General features: G+C 40.4%; 1 protein-coding gene across 50 annotated transcripts in view; it reads left to right on the top strand.

Moving 5' to 3' along the window:
- The window catches only part of SORBS1 (sorbin and SH3 domain containing 1), a 306,881-nt gene that overhangs the window by 208,473 nt on the left and 77,461 nt on the right, over window positions 1-20,947 (top strand). For 37 of the 50 annotated variants that reach the window (XM_078150965.1, XM_020996940.2, XM_020996923.2 and 34 more), the window contains 5 exons: window positions 2,910-2,939; window positions 7,006-7,181; window positions 8,902-8,965; window positions 11,476-11,550; window positions 11,909-11,971. In XM_078150965.1, the coding sequence (XP_078007091.1) occupies window positions 2,910-2,939; window positions 7,006-7,181; window positions 8,902-8,965; window positions 11,476-11,550; window positions 11,909-11,971 (408 nt within the window). The remainder of the gene's footprint in view (window positions 1-2,909; window positions 2,940-7,005; window positions 7,182-8,901; window positions 8,966-11,475; window positions 11,551-11,908; window positions 11,972-20,947) is intronic. The other 13 variants (XM_078150952.1, XM_078150969.1, XM_078150982.1 and 10 more) reach the window with 2 other exon arrangements.

The raw sequence follows: 20,947 nt of genomic DNA on the forward strand, positions 1-20,947 counted from the left end.
GGCAGGCATTATGCTTAGCATTAGTGCTACAAAAAAGGCAAAAGACAGCCCTTATCCTCAAGGAGCTCACAGTCTAATCGAATATAGAATATTTGGGGGCCCAACTTTATGTTATTAACCATTTTGAGAACCACTACCCTCAGGCCTTTTAAAAAACAAACCATAAATGGAGATTAAGTCAGTAGACTGTCCTTAGCTTTGCTTTGGAATCTGCCCAGCTTGGCAGTGCTACTCAGCCACACACACCCTACTCATAGACACAATTTCTTAAGTGTCCCTTGAAGCAATATCTTTACCCCACTTTCCAAAACCTAGTTTAATCCTTCTAAGCGAGATTTCTCTTCTTTCAACTCTCATATAGAAAGAGTTCCTTGTAACTCAGCTCAGCTGGTACATAATGGATGAACATTTTGTCTGTGCTAGCGGAGCCTCCCCTCTGCTCTGAATTTCACAAAGCAGTTCTAAGCTTCCAGTGAACAGAAATAGCCACGTGGAATGCTTGCTCTCATAATCACAGAATTATAGAACATTACGTCTGGACTGGACCTTTGAGACCATCTGGTTCCACCTTTATTCTGCTGAGGGAGACACTGAGGCTCAGAGACAGGAGAGGGCTTGTCCAAGTTCATACAACAATGCCAGAGCTTGGATTAGAATCCTGGGTTTCTGAATTCCAGTCTTAAACACTGTACACCATCCAAATTTTCTTCTTTGAAGGCATTTCACACAAAGCAGAATGATATCTGCCTGCCTGCCTGGCCGGCCTCCTATCTATCTCTATCTCAACAATAACAACATTTTTATCCCCAAAGCATGTTATCAACACTTTCCCATTGGTTCTTCCCACAGTCCCTAATGTGGGAAGACACTGAGTAGGGAAGAGACAATTTTCCACATTTTAAAAATTTGTGAAACCAAGGCTCAGAGAGGTCAAGGGATTGGCTCCATGGTCACACAGTTTAGTGGCAGTTAGCACTCACACTCAGATTTGATTTTTTTAAAAATCTAAATCTAGTACCTTTTCGACTATAAGATGTTGACTCTCTGGAACATAGTGTTGGTTGAATAGAATATAACTGTCAAGTGGTAATCTCGTCAAGATAGATGCTTCCTAAAATTATTACTATTTACTTCAGGTCAGCTGATGATGGGCGTGAGAGCAGAGGCAAGTGGGAAGCTTTTTTAATGTTGATAAAGTGTTTACAATCTAGCATGTGCTTTATATTTATTTTTATGGTTGCTCCAACTTTAGCAATCTTTAACATTTTTAGCTAATTTAGCTGATGTTTGGCATTTCTGTGTTCACTTACTTGTACCTAGAATACTCCAAAGGGATATCTTTTAGCAAAGGGGCAAATTTTTGCATTTAGCATTTTTTTAGTAAAGGGGTAAAATTTAGCACTTGTATGTGCATACTTACTTGTATGTGTACCTAGAATACTTCAAAGAGTGGTCTAGGGCCCTCCAAAGGACTCTGGGTTCATGTGGATGACTTTTATTCCTGGGGACCTGGTCCAAGAGGGGTCGGTTTGACTCCTTGGTTTCTTATGTCCCTACCTGGATTTCTCCAGTAAAATCTCTAAAATACATCTTAGATATGATTCATATCTTGATTTCCCAAATGTAGGTGTCAGGGTACTCACTTTATAATTCAGCTATTAAGTAAGGGGCCAGCTTTTTACTTCCCACACTAAAGAAACGGTGTAAGACTCCAAGAACTCATAGAAGCCCATGAATACACATAGAAATATAGAATGCTCAAACACTTCTGGAAGGTGAAGGAAAATACTTTGTGGGAGTGGTGAACAACTATTTCCCATTCACCTCTGACTTGCAACATCTAAGCATTTACAGCAATCCTATTCAGGGTTGGCATGGTGCATATCTCCAGGCCCTTCATGGCATATCAGCTTCAGGAGCAGCCTGTCAGTGGGCCTCCTTTTTCTGAGAAATATGCTATTAAAGAAGACTTTTCCTTCTGAGAGGCCAAGTTCTCTAACTCAGGAATTTATGAACTTGGGGATTACCTACAAAGTAACCTCCAAGGCTGGAGATATCCGTTCTTGGAATTATTTATCTCTGACCTCATAAAAGGAAACAGAAAGATAAAAGAAGCTAGTCTGGAAGCCTATGTCCAGAAACTCCCCTCTCAGGCTTCCCTGGGCAAGCGCATGACTGTCACTATGTGCTTCTCCTGAAAGTCATCCTTTTCTGCTTACAGGAAGGACATCCAAAGGAAAAAGTACAAGAAAATAGTAATCCCAACTCCCTCATATAGACTGTGAAGGGGGCAGCTCCTCCATGAAGTCATGTCAGGAAGCATTTATCAAGCACCTACTATATGCCAGGCACTATCCTTCAGTAGCAGTCCATGCTCCTGAGCCTCAGTCATCTGGTCGTCAGGAGGCAGCCTCTGTCTCTGAAACCCAATTTGTAAGGCATCAATGTCCAATATCCACCTCCATGGTAGATCCCCTTCAAGTGACTGCGGCAAGGTCCATACTCTACAATCTTATCACATCCATTTAAGGGGAGACTCAGCAAATTGATCAGTGAATCCCCTGATCAATCCCCTTTGTAGTAGTATCTAGCTAATAAAATGGAGCCTTCTTGAGAGCAGGGGTTGTTTTTCATTTTATCTTTGTGCTTCCAACAACTAGCATAGTGCCTGGCACATAGCAGGTTCTTAATAAATACACATTGGAGATAGGTGTCAGAGCTTGAGCCTCACTATTATCCCCTGTAAAACCTTCTTTGGCATTTTTGGTTGTTTTTCATTTTGGCATCTGAAAATAAAGGATAGTAAAGTCTGGTGAGTTTTAGAACAAAATAACTTGTCACCAGATCTTCTTTGCCTTTCATGTACCATGTGTTTCACTCACTTTTTGCTTTTTCTTCCTTTATTACAGAGCAACAAAAACGGCTTAATAGTCTAACAGGTAAGTGGTAATCCCCTTTCCCCCCTTTCTTTCTTTCAAATGCTCCTTCTGCCAGGACAAAGTATCCCATTCTCTTTCAACTGTCAAACAGTGCCCTTGGCAACCCAGTACATTGCCCAGACTATACTGAACTATTCTTAAGATATTTCTCAGCATCTTTTCACTTATCTGTAAGAAATTAGAATTGTGTTATTATGTACAAATGAGTTATTTTTTCCTCGAAGATCATCTTATTCCTGACTAGTGAGATTTTTATAGCAGTCCTACTTCCTCCTCTCAAATTTAAATACTTTACACACTCTGGGTCTGCTGGTACCCTTGTATACATCTCTCAGCCTGAAACGTCTAGGTTACTGTACCCAAAGACCCAAAATTCACCTTAAATGATCTAGAGATTCATAACCAAAGCACGCCTCTGTTCACATGCTGCCTCATAACTCTGCTGTCTGGATTTGCTTTACTTAATTAACCAATCATGCTGTGCACTTTTGCAAACTTACTCTCTTCCCCATACTCAACTCCATCCTCACAAAAATCACCTGCAACTAACATCGACTACCAACCATAACTATTTACCAATTGTTGGCATCAGGTAAACATCTTGATGCTCTCTTATAGCATGGTAATTGGTTATTCTTATGGGCAGCTGTGAACTCTCTTCACTTTTTATGTCTAGCTACCTGCTTTTAAAATAATTCCGCAGATTCTAATATAGTCATGTCTTTGATAGGGTCCCATCACCCAATTCCTAGCTGCCAGCAAATATGATGATTAGAGTAAACCATCATGGCAAAGGATACTTCCTGGCCTTTGGTTTAAAACCTGAGCATATGACTTCTACAAATATCAAAAATGTTCAGTTGGCCTTTGACTCTTGGCAATGAAACCCTATCACAGAGAATCAAGGTCAAAGTAAGAAAAATCAGTGAGGTCATGGAGGGACCAATGAAATGTAGGACCAGATCATGATACTTCTAGGCTTGTTGCATTTGGAGGAATTACCTTTTAAATCATGCTGTCAATTTAAGGAGTTGGACTAGAGAGTCCTGAAAGCTTCCAGCTCTGAATTTTTTATCCTGATTCCATAAGAGCCAGTGGTTGTCTATACTCACTTTTAACCCCACTCTGCTGGGGTTACATCTCACTACATCTTATTGCCGTCTCACTAATAAGCTGACATGTTAAACAAAGAAACAACAGTTCTCTTAATATTATATATAGGCCTTGCCCCACATTTGTTCCCTAGTTTTAGTAACTGACAATCAGGACCACGCTGAGCTGTAATCATGCTTGATTTGATTTTGGCCTTGCCCATCTTCATATTTTTGTCTATTGCCTAACCCATTTCCTGGCCCCCAAACTAGGAAATAAAGGCTAGGGTACCGTTCAGAGGGGCCAGAGAGCTGTGAGAAGATGTTTTGTCTATGAGTTTCAAGGAAGAATGCCTTCCCACCAAGCTCAGCCATTGGGCCTATGTGCAGTGGCAGAGTTTCTAAACAAAAACGTGGTTGGTACCCCTGCATTCTGAGAGTGGATATGGTAGAAAAACATGTCAGGGGAAGGCTGAAAAGTATATTTATACTTCCCTAGGGTATACTTGCTTTGCGTCCCTGTGTTTTTTTGTGTAGGAAAAGAATTGGAGGCTTATTTGTCAACCATTTGCCAGAAAACATACAGGGAACATATAGTTTTAGGGGACAACTCTCCGGCTCTCTAGGGCATCTGTCTGCCCAGATAGCAAGAGAATCTGGTATCAAGGGAAAAGGAAGCTCCTCCTGTCTGCATAGGCCAAGAGAATGAATTATGCTGCCTTAGAAGGCCGTCTCCAAGGGGAAAGATCAAGCTGAAAATGGTTACAGTAGGCCCTCCTGGAATAAAACATTGCCAACCTTTGCCCTATGGCATTTACATTTGGAGTCCTTTCCCAGGATCCAGAAAGTAAACAGAGAAACAAACCCACTTTAAAAAAAAATATGAACTGTAAAACTGATTTTTCCCCCAGTGAAGATGAAGAAAGAATGCTTGATAAAACCAGGGATAAATATTTTGGACACTTTAAAGGATTTCTATCATAAATACAGAAAATACTCATTATAATGGTTTCAGGGTACAGAACAAACACCTGAACTGCAAACGAAGGGTGTTATGTTGGATTTTTATTGTGTGTTGTTGGGGAGTACAATCAGACCTTCAGTGTACCTTACTCCATTTAAAAACATTTCAAATTATAACTGGACATCTACTATAAATTACTCTAGGCTGTTTTTTAAGGGATAGAAGACCCTTTGAAGCATAATTATAAATTTGTCTTCAGTGCTTTCAGACCAGGGCTGCCCTTCCACTCACTTTCTGTTCATTTTTAGGGGTTTTGAATTTCTTTAGCCTAATGTTTATGGGTGATTACTGAGCTACATATATGCATGGCCATAACTAGGATGGAGCAACTAACGCTTTGTCCCAGGGTACAAAAATGTAGAGGGCACTGACAACATTCCTTTTGTGGTAGAAATGACTGACCTCACTACCTTTAGCAAGAATAATTAAGATAGGAAATAAGATAAGAAACTAGCTTTCTCCCAAATGATTCCTTTCCCTGGTCATACTCTCTCAGATGTCAGCCTCACCCTTAGTGGCCTCAAGACGTCAGACTGAGTCTGTCTTAAAAAACTGATTTGAGCATGGTTCACGATGCTTCCTAAAAAGTGCTGCTTGCTGCTTGCCACTGCCATGTTTTGTGAAGCTTGTCTTGTGTGCTAGAATTACTGGCTATAGCTCTGTCCATATGTGACTATTTTTTTTATTCATTTCCCAAAATGTTTTGCTGTCAAAGTAAGACTTTTACAAGCAGGTTATGTGATGAGAATTTTACATTTCAAATTTTAGAAATTTTATTTATCTGTTTATTGAGTGAGTGAGGCAATTGGGACTAAGTGACTTGTCCAGAGTCACACAGCTAGTGAGTGTTATGTGTCTGAGGCCAGATTTGAACTCAGGTTCTCCTGACTCCAGGGCTGGTGCTTTATCCACTGTACCACCTAGCTGCCCCAATTTTAAAAATTTTAAATTTCACAAGAAGCCACATGTTTCCAGGTGTGAACTTTTAGACACCCTACCCTGGGAGAAGAGAATGCTCGTTATTGCAGCGTGAAGGTCAGAGGTAGAGCTTTCACTAGCTCTTCACATTCCCCATAGAATCACAGTGTTGGACAGAACATCAGAAGATTTATAGTCCAATCTATACCTGAATAGAAATCTCTACAGTTTCACTGAGAAGTGGTCCTTCAGGCTTGGCAGCATGGTACTCTAGTGCAGGGGAAACCTACTCTCTCTGCAGGTAACTGATTGCACGTCAGACATCTCAGCCTGTTAGCAAGATGTTTCTTACATCAAGCCAAAATCTGCCCCCTTGTAGCTTCCACTCCTGTTGTTTCTGTTTCTGCCCTCAGTTACAAGTGAGGTGTAGGGAGGTTAAGCAACTTGGTTAAAGATCATATAAGTGCTCTGAAGCCACGATTCAAACCCAGGCCCTCTGATTCCAAATCCAGTGTTCCTTCCACTACTTATTTTAAATCTTCACATTTGCATAACACTCTAGTTTGCAGGCTGTTTTCACATACACCATAATCCATGGACCAGAAACACCTCTCTTGGTTGACATGAGTGAGGTTAAATATTTGTCCCAAATTTTAGCTGACATCCTTGCAATATGCTTAAGGAAATCCCTTTACAAGTTAAAATGTCAGTGATTAAGAGTGTGTTTGAGAACCAAACAGTCAAGCTTATTGAAGGTCATAAGGAAATTAATTATGACTGTGTAATCAGTAGAAATGGTTGTATGTCCAGCTTCTATGAGTATCTAGTTCTTCAACCTCTAGATAAAATAAGTTAAACTAAGAACTACAAGAATATAAATATTTAGGCATCAATGTTGCACCATATCCTATCTCATTTCAAAAGTTCTAGAATAAGTTGTTCAGCCTCCATAGACCTCACTTATCACTGAGGCCAGGTATTAGGAAGCATTTATGATAAAGAGAGTAATAATACAATTCCCCTTCAATTCCAGATCCCACACCAGAGAGAAGGAATGAAGAGAAGGTAGACTCAGCGCCAACGTGGGAGAAAGTTGTTCTGCCTAGCACACGACCAGATAAAACAGTAAAGGATGAAAGTAGAAGACTAGTTAAGAGCCCTCAGTGCCTAAGTGATGGTTCCATGGATGAAGTGGGCATTCCACTAAGGGTATGAGCACCTCTCTGAGACCCATTATTAAGCCAAGTCTTAAAACAAACAGTACAATATGTATGTCACCAGTTTTACACACATACTCACACACACACACACACACACACACACACCCATGTATATTTTACATTTATCTATCTGCCTATATGTATGTGGTATGTGTGACAGGAAGGATAATTAAGAAGACCTTCAGTATGGTTTCATGGCCAATCACAAAATGGTCCATAATGATTATTTCCATGTCTTCTTGTTTATAAACTATAATGACCCAACCATAAACATAGAATACATCTAGAATCCTTTTATCTTTTGAGTTTCTTTATTTAGCAAACATTTGTTAAACACCTTCTGTGTACAGCAACAAGGGTGGGGAGCCTGCGGCCTTGAGGCCACATGTGGCCCTCTAAGTCTTCAAATGCAGCCCTTTGACTGAATCCAAACGTTGCAGAACAAATCCCCAAAGACCACATGTGGTCTCAAGACTTTAGGTTCCCCATCCCTGACATAGCATCTCTTTGCTAGGTGATAAGGAGAGAAAAAGATAAATAAGAATTGTCTTAAGTTGTTTACAGTCTCTTGGAGGAGATAAGAAACAGTAAATCATAAGACAAAAATAGGATGTATTGAGTATATACAACAGGGAGTATTCAGAATAAAAAATATTCTGAAAGTTCTAAGGAAGAAAAATGATAAATTTTGACTGGGACGATCAAGGAAGGATTCATGGAATTGGAAGAATTTCCCCAGATAGATGGATACGTATAGTGACACCAAATTGTTAGGAAGTTTTTCTTGGTACCAGGTTTAAATGTGCCTGTGAACAATAGTTGCTACCCCATAATTCTTAGATCCTCCTTCTTGTGCTAAATAGAAGAAGAGTCATTGCTCTTCCACACTGCAGTCTGTCAAGAGACAACTATCATGCTGACCCCTAATTGTTCTTCTTTTCCTTTTGGGAGCTTATTCTCCATGATATCTTGCTCTAGTGCTAACTTTGGTTTTTGGGGGTAGTGTTGATGTTAATTGTGGTTCAGTAAATAGACTTCTGGATTTGGAGTGACAAAGAATTGACTCATACTTACTAACCATGTGACCCAAGGAAATTCATTCAACCTCTGTCTGCCTCAGTCTCCTTAATTGTGAAATGTAGGGAATAATAGGAGCTACCTCCCAGGATTGTTGGAAGGATAAAATGAGACAATATTTGTAAAGTGCTTTGAACAGCCTTAAAGTACTGTATAAATATGAGCTATTATTGCTGTTATGATTAACACGGGGCTTCTTCCTTGACACAACAGGGTCTCCTGCATGCTCTGAGTGCAGTGTTTATGAAAAATATGGCAACTCAAAAAGACAAGTTCAAGGGACCCCTTAACATTCCTTAACAATCATAGATCTAGAAATGTAGCTATAGCAATAAGACAAGAAAGAAATTAAAGGTATAAGCATTGACAAGGAAGAGTTTTACCTTTTTGTGAATGATATTTTAGTTTCTATTGAAAATCCGAGATAAAAAAATAAATCAAAATAGAGGTCTAACTGTAAATCATCAAGCTAAGAAAAGCAATTTAGATGGATTTGACTTTGTCATCACATATTTCAGCTTACTTTGTAGTAGCCTATGTGGTTTTTATTTCTGTAATAATCAAAAAAGTTCTAGCCATAAGATTTTGATTATATTATTTCTTTTTTTCTTTCTTTCTTTTTTTTCATCTAGAACACTGAGAGATCCAAAGACTGGTATAAGACGATGTTCAAACAGATCCACAAACTTAACAGAGGTATTGGTTTTAATTTGGTGAATCTCTCTGTCAACATTATGATTGTAATGATTAGGGTTTAGACTCGCATTTGTCCAGAGGCTAGAAGTAGGTGCTGTGTTAAGCATCTCTTTGCCATGGTGCATTCCAACATCGCAAAGAGCTGGAGAGAAAGGTCATTCGTGTAACTGCCTCAGACTTGAAGTTTGGAGTTCTGCAGTAAAGTCCTTTTTCTTAGTCACTTGTGGGATGCAGGTTTTGATGAGCAAAGTCTAAGCTTATGCACCAGCCTCCGACACACACCTGGTGGTGGGAAGCTAAGCTCTGTGACCTCCTGTTCTGTGTGCTCTTCCAGTGTGTCAGCCAGAGATGGCCATGGGGATAGAAGTGGGGAAACAATACCTTGGTTTTTGTCCTGGCTCAGTCACTAAAGCAGAGGTGTTTAACTTCTCTGTTTCCTATCCTAGTTACTCAACAATGACAATAATAATAATAACCATCATTTATATAGTTTGAGACAATATAATATGATGGCTTAGAGAGCTGACCTTGGAGCCAGGAAGATCTGAGTTCAAGTGTTGCCTTGACACGAACAAATATTATATTTGACTGTGTGACCTTCAGACAATTCATCTGATGTTCTTAGACATTCACTGATGACTATAAATGGCAGAGGAGATACCAAACTGCTTTGGTAGAGAAAATTTCCTTTATCTGGAATTCCCTATGTTAATGAAATCATAGGTCTAGTCCCTATTCATATTCATATGGGGTTTTAAAGCATACCAAGTGCTTTGGCCTCTTGTTTGAGCCTCACAATAACCCTGGGAGGTAAGCACTGCAAGGACCAAGTGTCCCCAAAACCTTAATGCAATTTTAAGTTTTAATACCTTAACACTGCACTAAGACTTTTGGGACACTCAGTATCATAACCCTTCTTTTCAGATGGGGAAACTGAGGCTCAGAGAGGTTAAGTGAGTTACCTGGATTCACAAAGTTAGGGATTTTGAACCCCCATTCTTATTTACTCCGAGTCTAGTATGCTGCCCACTGTCCCTCTTGGGGAACCTATGTTTGAATTTGTGACCAAGTGCTTCAGAAAGCATGATACAGATGAAAGTTGGTATAATTGCCACCAGTATTCTTAATTATAATTATCTCAGGCTGGACAATGGTTCTTGGCAAATTGCCTCCAGAACCAGACTTGAGTTCCCACACCAGAATACACTCGCTCACACTGGGAGCACGCTCCAGTTGGAGAAGGTCCACTTCCAACTCTAATCACACCCTGAAATGCTGACTGATAGATAGCCAGCCTGCTGAGAGAACCCCAGCATGGTGCCATATGCAGAACCTTTCCAAATCTTTGCCATATTTTCTCATGTGTTCTTAAAAAGATGACTGGCTGGAATGCTTTTTCTTTCCCAGTGGGAGGGAATGTGGGTTCTTCCAAAGGCTGGCCGTCCTACATTCCTCCTCCATGTAGCTAAGTCAAGTCCGTACCTCTGACAGTGACAGCGTTGTAGGACACCAAGTAAGCTTTTCTGTAGATAGTGCATATAAGAACTAGATCTCAAATTAATATTTTCTGTACGACCTTGAAATAATCTGCTTATGAGAGCCACTGTATTAACAACTAGCAAATACAATATTAAAAGCAAACTCAAGTGTACTTTAATTTTGCTATATAGGATGTCCCAAAAGTCTTGCTGCAGTTTTAAGCTTCGATAAGCTTTAAACAGCACTAAGACTTTTGGGACACCCTCTATTTCTACCTATCAGGATGCCCGTTCATGAGAATTGATCGTGTAAGTAAATAGATCCCTTAGCAATTAGCAAAGTCACTTTTTGTTCCCTGGACTTCTAGTCCAGTGGCACTGCCACTTTAGGCAGACCAGTGGGTGTGGTCATGGCCTCTTGGCTTCAGTCCTAACTTACATCTCTGCTTACATCCTGGCAGTGCCACTGCCCAGATGCAGAATCACAGGGGCACGAAATCCATGGAGTGTTGGATGGCAGTGCACCCATCCCAATGGGATTCTTTGATTCCCTGTGCTGTTAACTCAGCCCAAAATGAGAGGCTCTGAACAAAGCACCCTCTCTGCCCTAGGCAATAGTGATCTATCCAAGCTTTGGCAAGTTGGGAATCTGGTCATTTGCCTTATTTATAAAGTGAATGTCTTTGTGAAATATGCTATGATGTAAGTATGTTTGTATGTTAAACCCTTTCATTACCTATCATTTACTTGGGGTAATATTTTGAAACCTAGAGAAGCAGCAAAAGCTAGAAATGGTGCTTGGCTAATAATGGGAGCTGGAATTTCTCTCTCCATCTCTTTGGGCATATCCATAATTCAGACAAATGGACTGAATATTTTTCCCCCAAGAGCACTTAGGATTCTTCGGCTCTTACTAACTGAAATACAGTATGTTCCTCAATTCTAGGAATCTTTCTGAACTGTATACATATGGATTCTCAGCCGCTCATTTTCTTCCTCTATTCTTTTTCTAAAACTTGCAACTCTCTGTAGACACTCCTGAAGAAAACCCTTATTTCCCCACCTACAAATTCCCTGAACTTCCTGAAATCCAGCAAAAACCTGAAGGTACCATAAGCTTAGACATAAGCTTATCTGTTTGCTGCTCCTTATATTAATTCTTAGAGTTCTGGGCTTTATTTATTTATTTATTATTTTTAGAAATAAGATTTGGCATTTAGAATTGATTTTTTTTTTAGTCTTTTTCTGTTGACAAAAAATTTCATTTCACTCATCTGCATGATATGATCTCTAAGATGACTGAATCCTTTCTAACTTCTTAACCTGTTTTTAAGTGTGATGCCCATGTGTTCTAATAACACTAAAAGAGATAACAAAGTTACTTGAAACAGCCAACAGGGGGATTGTCAGTCTCTCTCCTTCTTAGTGGGTAATCTCAAAAATCCGCTGCTTTTCTCTGCTACAGAAGACAATCCTTACTCTCCTACCTACCAGTTTCCTGCATCTACTCCTAGTCCTAAGTCAGAAGGTAATTAAAGAAAAATCCTGTGCCTCTTTTTGTGCCAGTGGTGTGCCTTTCATTTCTCTCTCCGGGCTTTTCCCGGTTGCTAAGGGACTCTATCCCGATGATTTGCTTCTCTTTGAACCTTTTGTTTTTGTGGCATACTCTCCTTGCTCTCTGACTTTGTAACCAAGTATTTTCCTAGATTGTGTTTTTAATCTGGTTCCTTTAATGTGGTAGGCTGTGTAGTCTAACAAAGGATGCCTGGAACATCTGGGATGATAAAGCTATTCTCAGGGGACGGTGAATTGGGGCCATCACCCCAAGGCCAGGGACTTTGGGAGTGGCTGGGAAGTGAGTCATGGAGGTACCATCTTTTTTTTTTTAAATTTGATATTTTATTTTTCCCCAATTATGTATAAAAACAATTTTAAACATTCCTTCCTTAAAACTTTGCATTCCAGATTCTCTTCCTGCCTTCTTCCCTCCCCTCCTCCCCCCTCATCAAGAAGGGAAACAATTTGACATAGGTTATACATGTGCAGTCATGTAAAATATTTCCATATTGGTCATGTTGTGAAAGAAAACACAGACCAAAAACAAACAAAAAATAAAGTTAAAGATGTATGCTTCCATCTGCATTGACTCTATCAGTTTTTTCTCTGGAGCTGGATAACATTTTTCATCATAAGATGGAGGCAGCATCTAAGGAAGGAAAAGAGACAAGTGGCTTGAAGAAGACCTGAGGATTTTGTAGTCCACCAGCACCAAAGTAAAGGAGATGGGGCTTCTTCTCCCCATCCTTGAAAAGAACCCATCAGGCATTCTATCCACTCGTAGGTTTCCCTTGATGTTTTTCTTAACCTGATTTCATTTATATTAAAAATTTCTGGAAGATGGAAAGAAGTTGAGTATGGAATTCCAAAGGGCCAGTACTTGGAAGTAGGAGACATGTTATAGGGGATGTCCCAGATAGATGTATATACTTGGTTGAGGAGTAAGGAAACCTGCCAAGGGCTAAGGTGTCCATTATGTTGGGGGATGGTATCCCATGAGTAAGGATTTCCACTAGTATGGAAGATAGATAGATAGATAGATAGATAGATAGATAGATAGATAGATAGATAGATAGATAGATAGATAGATAGATGAATAGATAGATAGATAGATAGATAGATAGATAGATAGATAGATAGATGGATACATAGATAGATTGAGTATTTACTGCATGCTTACTATTTGACAGGGATATGTGTGATTTTGTTGAACTAGATAGAAGCTGATGAGAGCACACATTTGTTTTGTTTTGTTTTTTGGTCTGGCAGTGGGACGTAAGTGACCTGCCCAGGGTCACACAGCTAGTAAGTGTTATATGTCTAAGGTTGGATTTGAACTCAGGTCCTCCTGAATCCAGGGCCGGTGCTCTATTCACCGCGCCACCTAGCTGCCTCTACACGTTTGTTTTTAAAGCACCAGTTTTTAAAGTTTTTTTGGATTGTGACAATCTGGTGAAGCCTTTAGGTGCCTTCTCAGAATAATGTTTTTAAATGCATAAAATAAATTTTCTGGGGTTATAATAGGAGATTCTTGGATCTGGAAGGACTTTTCCAAGATGAAGCTTATATTAATTTATATATTTACATGTATTTACTATGTGCTAGACACTATGCAAAGCACTGGGAATACAAATAAAAGCAAAAAGAAAGGCAACAGGGCAGCTGGGTGTCCCATGGCTTTGGCCGCGGAGTCAGGAGGACCTGAGTTCAAATCTAGCCTTAGACACTTGATACTCACTAGCTGTGTGACCCTGGGCAAATCACTTAACCTCAATTGCCTGACCAAAAACAAACAAACAAACAAAAACAAAACAAAACAAAAAGAAAGGCAGCCCCCTGCAGTCAAGGAGCTTGTGTGCTAATGAGGAAAGATAGTACATAAAAGGGAACTGAAAAGTGTGTGTGGGGGGGGTGGCAAATAGTGGTATTCATGTAGGGGCAAAGTGGAGAAGTCTAGAGATTGAGGAGCAAAGTTAGGAGAGGAAGAGGATAATGGCTAGCCATCCTGAGTCCTTCCTGAAAGTGGCAGTTCTAGTTAAACACTTACCAATCAGAGGAAGAGTCTCAAGGGTGGAGGTATCTACCAAGGTGGGAAGATATTGGAGTGGTGATCGAGAGGATGAAGGATGTGACTTTTAGTAAGGCTTCTGGGATTGGTGTCAGAACAGGTTCCTTTGTGGTATTTCTGTGACAAGGATATTTGTGACATATAGGTGTAGACATAGAGATATAGATATATTGATATATTTGATGTAGATATATTTGTGATAGGGAATTTCAAAAGCAGCTGCCTGGAGGAGGGTGTTGAAGTGTTAGGCATCTCCCTCATTGGAGATCTTCACCTGAGGCCTGGATGGCCACATGTGGGAGATATTGCAGAGGGGATTTTTGGTGAAGTGCAAGCTGGATTAAATCTGTTGGTTTTCCATCCAATTCTGAGTGTGTAAACATACATAAGGACTTAACTTACTCTTGGGGTGAGCACTGTGTGCTAGAGAGTCCTGTTTTATAAAGGAAGGGTTATAAGGGGCATATACCAGAGAAGGATGTTCTCCTCTTGGGTGAGGGATGTTCTTTCTGGTGCCACCCCTAGGAATCAACATCCCGAGGAATGCCTTGGGTGACTTGGGCTGAGATGTACATGACCAAAGAACAGGGGTCTTTTTGTTTTGCTGTTTTTAATGTTCCCATTAGATGGACATGGATCCCTTTATTTCAACTTCAGTATCATATTTGACCCAGTGGAGCTAACCATCCCAGATAATCCTCTCTCTATACTCTTAATTGAATGGATCGAGTTCATTCATTCATTCATTCATTCATTCATTCATTCATTCATTCACACATGCTCCACCCCAGCCCACAGCATGCTTTGTGCCAGGTACCTCTCTAAGTGTTAGTTTTTGTTAAAGCTGGATGCTCAGTTTGGGGCACCACAGCTTGAGCAAGATGGAGAGAATCTGAAGAGATTCCAGTGAGAATAACAAGAAAAGATTAAAAGATTGAATAAGAAAGGGTATTGGCTGGAGGCCTTGAAGGTCCCTTTGCCATTTGTAGTGGATTGCTAGTCCTCTGATGGTAGCCCAGTTTGCCTGAAAACAGTGGTTCAGAGGATGTATAAAGTGTCCATTTGAGTTTTCTGATATCAGACACCGTCTCCAGAAAACCTCAGGAATAGGCATGAAATAGGCTTTAGGAAGGAAAGGCTGAGGGAACTGTCACTTAGCCTAGGGAAGGGGACAACTTCTCCCATATAAACATAGGTTACTTTTCTAAAGAAAGTGAAATAGTTATTTCTACCAAAAATTAAACAGGAAAAAGTAGGTTATATCACAGCAGAAAAGATACAGTCAATAATCAATAATAATCAAACATTTATTCAATGCCTACTGTGTGCAAGGCACTGGGCTAAAGCACTGGGGATAGAAATAATGGAAAAAAGACAGTCTCTGTACTCTAGGAACTGACAGCTCCAGGGCATGATGGAGAAATCAGAGAGAAATGAAGGAATCACAGAGGTCCCAGCTGAGAAATGAGAAGGTATTCTGAGCTGAGTTCCCTCCCTAAATGGAGGTTTGGGCATTTGTGGCTCCATCCTCCAGAGAGGCAGAGGGTGCTGATGAGGGGGAGTTCTGAGGCTGATGGGATCATCTTGCAAGGGGATGAGGTTTTCCCAATAGTGGTCTTCCTGGGGAATGGCAGAAAGATCAGAGATGTCCCAGAGTAATACAGCCAGGTAAGAAATAAGGATTTAGATATAAAAATGTTCCACCAGTAAACATTGTTGGACTTTTAGAACAAGCTTTTGGGAAATATACTTCCCTGGAGAACTCTCTAAGCCCAGGACAGACATCCATCTGGCTAGGAATCCAGTATCAGACTTGCTGAAAAGTATGTCCAATGAGACCTCCCTAATTTGGAAAGGCCTGTTTAAATTCTTTGTTGTTCAGTTGTTTCAGTTGTGTCCAACTCTTTCTGATGTCATTTGGGGTTTTCTTGGCAGAGATACTGGAGTGGTTTGGCATTTCATTCTCCAGCTCATTTTACAGATGAGGAAACTGAGGCAAACAGGATTCAGTGACTTGCCCAGGGTCACCCAGCTGATAAGTGTCTGAGGCCAGATTTAAACTCAGGAAGATGAGTCTTCCTGATTCTAGGCCAAGGACTCTAGCCCTGTGCCACCTAATGTCCTTCCTGTTTGATTTATGGGTTGTTTTTAAGAAATGCTATTTTATTATTTCCAGATATTCAGGCTCCCACCTCTGGGTTTCCGTATTAATGATCTGTGGTTTCAGGCATTATCTGGGAGTTGTGACAAAATCCAATAAGGGTAGAATGGCTTCCTTAGGTCTGGTGAACATGCTTTTCCTCAGTTGTTACTGCTAACCTAGGGTCAAAGCATTTTAGGCCTGTAAACAAAAAGCCCTGTTAGAGAACTCTAGAACCTGTCTCCCTGGAGTGGAGAAGGTATCTTATATGCTGAAACTGGAATCCAAGGGCACTATTGAATGAGTGGATCAGAATTATTTGTGATTAGCATATCAAAGCCCCACCAACCCTAGGTTGGCCTGAATTTACATTACAATGATGCTGTTTGTAACTAACCTTTTTATTCCCAAATAGCTTGAAAAGTTTATTCTAAGTAAGTTGGTTCTACTTTTCCTAGATACAAAAGTAAGCTTCAGCCTAGCTTGAGTAAAATCTAATTAGATTTAGGGAAGCCTGAGTTAATGAAGTTTTAAATCTCCTCTTCTTTTAAGAAGTGTGTGTATTGAAGTAATCACTTGAATCTGTCACCTGCCAGTTCTTGGCACCTGTTTGGTGATGAGGTATTTTGAGATAGGCCGTATTCTTGTCTCTTCCCTGTTAACTGAAGGAAGACTGTGTCACCAAAAACAAACAAACAAACAAAATATTCCTTTGGTCCTAAGAATCCTGGTGCAGTGTGAGGGTTGGGAGCAGAACTGCCTGAAAAATAACACTTAAAAAAAACCCCAAACCTTTTCTTTTACCTATAGAGCTTCTTTTAGAAGCTTTAGAACATCATCTTAAAGTTAACATTTTGCAACTGATTTTACTTTCATCTTGAGATCCACTCACTTTACTTTTGTGGTCCTTAACACGTTGCTGGTAACCTGTGGCAGACAGATTCCATTCAGAGATTCAGAGAATGCTAGAGTTCATCTTGTCCAATCCTCTTCATGCTACAGCCTCGATTTATAGGACATAGAGCTGGGAGTGACCTCCAGTCTCATTTAGTTTGAAGCTCTCATTTAACAGATGAAGAAACTGAGGCTAAGACATTCTCTGAAGATTGGTCAGTCAATAAAAATTTATTATTTTTTAAAAATTTTTTTAAAAAAATTTTTAGGCAATTGGGGTTAAGTGACTTGCCCGGGATCACACAGCTAGTAAGTGTCAAGTGTTTGGTCTGAGGTCAAATTTGAACTCAGGTCCTCCTGACTTCAGGGCCGGTGCTCTATCCACCGTGCCACCTACCTGCCCCTAAAAATTTCTTTAAAATGCCAACTATGTGTAAGCCACTGTGCCTTCTTGGCAAAGATACTGGAATGGTTTGCCCTTTCCTTCTCCAGCTCATTTTACAGATGAGGAAACTGAAGTAATCAGTTAAGTGACTTGCCCAGGGTCACACAGCTAGTATCTGAGGCAACAACATCAACATTGTGCTGGCCACTATACTAAGTTCTGGGCATACAAAGAAAGGCAAAATATTGTCCCTGCCCTCAGGGAGCTCACAGTCTAATGGGGGAGAAACATGCAGACAGCTATGTACAAATAAGCTCTCTACAGGATTAAATTGGAGATATTCAATTGAGGGAAAGACATTAGGACACAGGGGGATTGAGAAAGTGGACTTGAAGGAAGCCAGGAGACAGAGATGAGGAGAGAGAGCATTCCAGGTCTGGGGGACAGACAGGGAAAATGCCCACGTAGAGAGAGGGAGCATCTTGTGCAAGGAATGGCCAGGAGGCCAGTGTCATGGCATCACAGATAATGGAGGAGGTGTTAGGTGTAAGAAGACTTGAGGGGGAGAAGCAGGGTGTAAAAGACTTTGAACAATTGAATTTTATATTTAATTCTGGAGTTGATAGGGAGTCACTGGAGTTTATTGAGTAAGGGGGTGATGTCATCAAAATTGCACACTAGAAAATGACTTTGGCACTTAGGGGAGTGAGGAGAGACTTAGGGGTGGGAGAAGAAGTCAAGATGATAAGGCCCTGCACCAGGAAACTGGCAGTGTCAGAGGAGAGAAGGGGAGGTATATGAGATATATCACAAACGTAAAATCCTTGGCAACAGATTGGCTGATAGAGAGTGAGAAAGAGTTAGGGGGTCAAGGATGACACCTAGTTTGCAAGCCTGGGTGACTGAGAGGATGCAGATGCCTTCACCAATAAGAAAAGCTTGGAAGAGGGCAGGGTTTAGGGGGAAAGATAATGGGTTTGGTTTTGGACAGATTGAGTTTAAAATGTCTGTGGTACCTCCAGTTTGAGATGTCTAAAAGGCATTTGGAGTTACAACACTGGAGGTCAGTGGAAAGGTGAAAGCTGGATAAGCAGGTTAGAAAATCATCAGCATTGAGATGATCATTGAAGCCATGGGAGCTGATGAAATTACTGAGTGATGGAGTGTAGAAGGAAAAGAGAAGAGGGCCCAGGACAGAGTCCTGTGGGACACCCACAGTTAGGAGGCATGACCTGAATGGAATATCCAGGAAAAGAGACTGAGAAGGAGCATTCAGACTGGTGGGAGAAGAGCTAGGGCAGAGCAGGGTCCCAAAAACCGAGAGTGAAGAGAGTATGGGGAGAACAGGGTGATCAGCAGAGTCAAGGGTTACAAAAAGAAGGATGAGAATTGGGGAGAAGGCCCAAGAGACCGCAATTACAGAGGTCATGATTTCAGTCAGGCTTATTAGAGTATGTGGATGGTGAGAAAAACATTATCTAACAAAGGTGATGTCTGGAATGGACTCTAATTAGTTCATAGGCACAGCTCCTTACAAAGAAATTATGTAGCTATGTGGCATAATGGATAGAGTGCTGGGCCTGGAGTCATCTTCCTGAGTTCAAATCCAGTCTCAGACACTTACTAGTTGTGTGACCCTGGGCAAGTCACTTAACCCTGTTTGCCTCAGTTTCCTCATCTATAAAATGAACTGGAGAAGGAAATGGCAAACCACTCCAGTATCTCTGCCAAGAAAACCCCAAATGGGGTCATGAAGAATTGGACACAACTGAACAATTGCACAATAAATGGTACATTAGACAGATTTCATAGGCAACTGGGTTTAAATTCTGGTTCTTAGTATCTGTGTGAATTTAGTCAGGGCATCCCTTATACCTCAGTTTTCTCATTTGTAAAATGAGGTTGGACTAACTCATTTCTAAATTAGGTGCCATCCAAATCTAGAATAATCTCATTACTGAATAAGCATTTATTACCTCTTAGCAAACAGCATTTTTATCAGTAGAATGCACCCATTTTGTTATGAAAGTCAATGTAAAAGCAATGAATAAAAACATGAAGACTGGGGATCAGAAAGACTTAGGTTTAAATCCCACCTTGGACATTTACTAGCTTTGTGGTCATGGCCCAATCACAATTTAGCTTCCCTAAACTTCAGTTGCCTCAGTTTCCTCATCTATAAAATGGGAATCATACTACATCTACCTTACAAGGTAGGGGTGTGTGTGTGTGTCTGTGTGTGTTTTGTGAGGCTCAAGTGAGGTAATGTATATAAGGCATATTTTGGGGGAACTTTACTGGTGGTTTTTTTCAATATGGAGAATTCTGGAAGGTAACTTCCTTGACCAGTGCAAATAGGCACCTACTCTAATGAGATGTTAAATGACTTGCTTAGAGTCGAGCCAGCCCTCTACTCCATTGCTCTGTGCTGCCTATCCTAAAGCGCTTTGAAGGCCTTGAAAGAGCTACATAAATGTGAGCTATTATTATTATGCTGTAATAATAACATCATAATATAGTGTGATGTTATAACAAATTATTAGTATAATAATTTTACTATAACTAATTTATTCCATTATATGAGGCCTGTATTTGCATCTCTAAATGGCTTCCTTTGAGATATTATTAATAGCTAGCATTAATTTAACCCTTTAAGGATTACAAAGTGCTTGACATATATCATCCCATTTGATCTCTACAATGACCTATCGACACAGGTGCTATTATTATCTCCATTTTACAGATAAAGAAATTGAGACTGAGGGAGCATCTTACCCAAGGCCACCCAGCTTAAGTCGTAGTTAGTATCTGAACTCATGTCTTTCTGATTCCCAGTCCAGCACTCTTATCTCCCATGCTATCTCCCCACATATAAACAGCTAAATTATTCAAAAACAACAAAGCTAAATCAGTGACTTTGGGAGCATCAGAAGACATTATGAACTTCTATGAATGACTTGACTTGAAAAGATCTTCTGTCAATACCCTTTCCGTGCTTCAGATCCATGATATCCTCCATCTGGGCATACCCACCAATATCAAGCCTGACTCCTTCAAAGTCAGGACCAGAAGTGATTCGTCCCCTGGTGGTCAGCATGAAGATGAGCCCCTCTTAACTTGGTTGTCAGTTTATATCCTCAAGGCCCATGTTCAGGATCATAGAATTTTAGGTACTAGAGCTGGAAAACCTTTGAGATCATATAGGTCTACCTCTCCATTCCATTCATTGAGAGAGGCTGAGTGACTGACCAGTACTCTGTTGACCTGAAAGTTGGTTAAAGAGACAACAAGCTGGGTGATAAGTAAATTCATATTATTTTATTCCCATAAGTTAGCAGCATGTAGCATATTACATGGAGGCAGAGCTTTAACTCCAACTGAATCAAGCAATTTTAGCAGGATATTTAAACCCTGACTCAGGATGTCTGTGTTAACTGATAGGCAAATGTCAGAGCCAGGA

Source organism: Phascolarctos cinereus, unplaced genomic scaffold (genome assembly GCF_003287225.1).
Source record: "Phascolarctos cinereus isolate Bilbo 61053 unplaced genomic scaffold, phaCin_HiC Scaffold_3;HRSCAF=262, whole genome shotgun sequence".
NCBI classification, from domain to species: Eukaryota; Metazoa; Chordata; class Mammalia; order Diprotodontia; family Phascolarctidae; genus Phascolarctos; species Phascolarctos cinereus.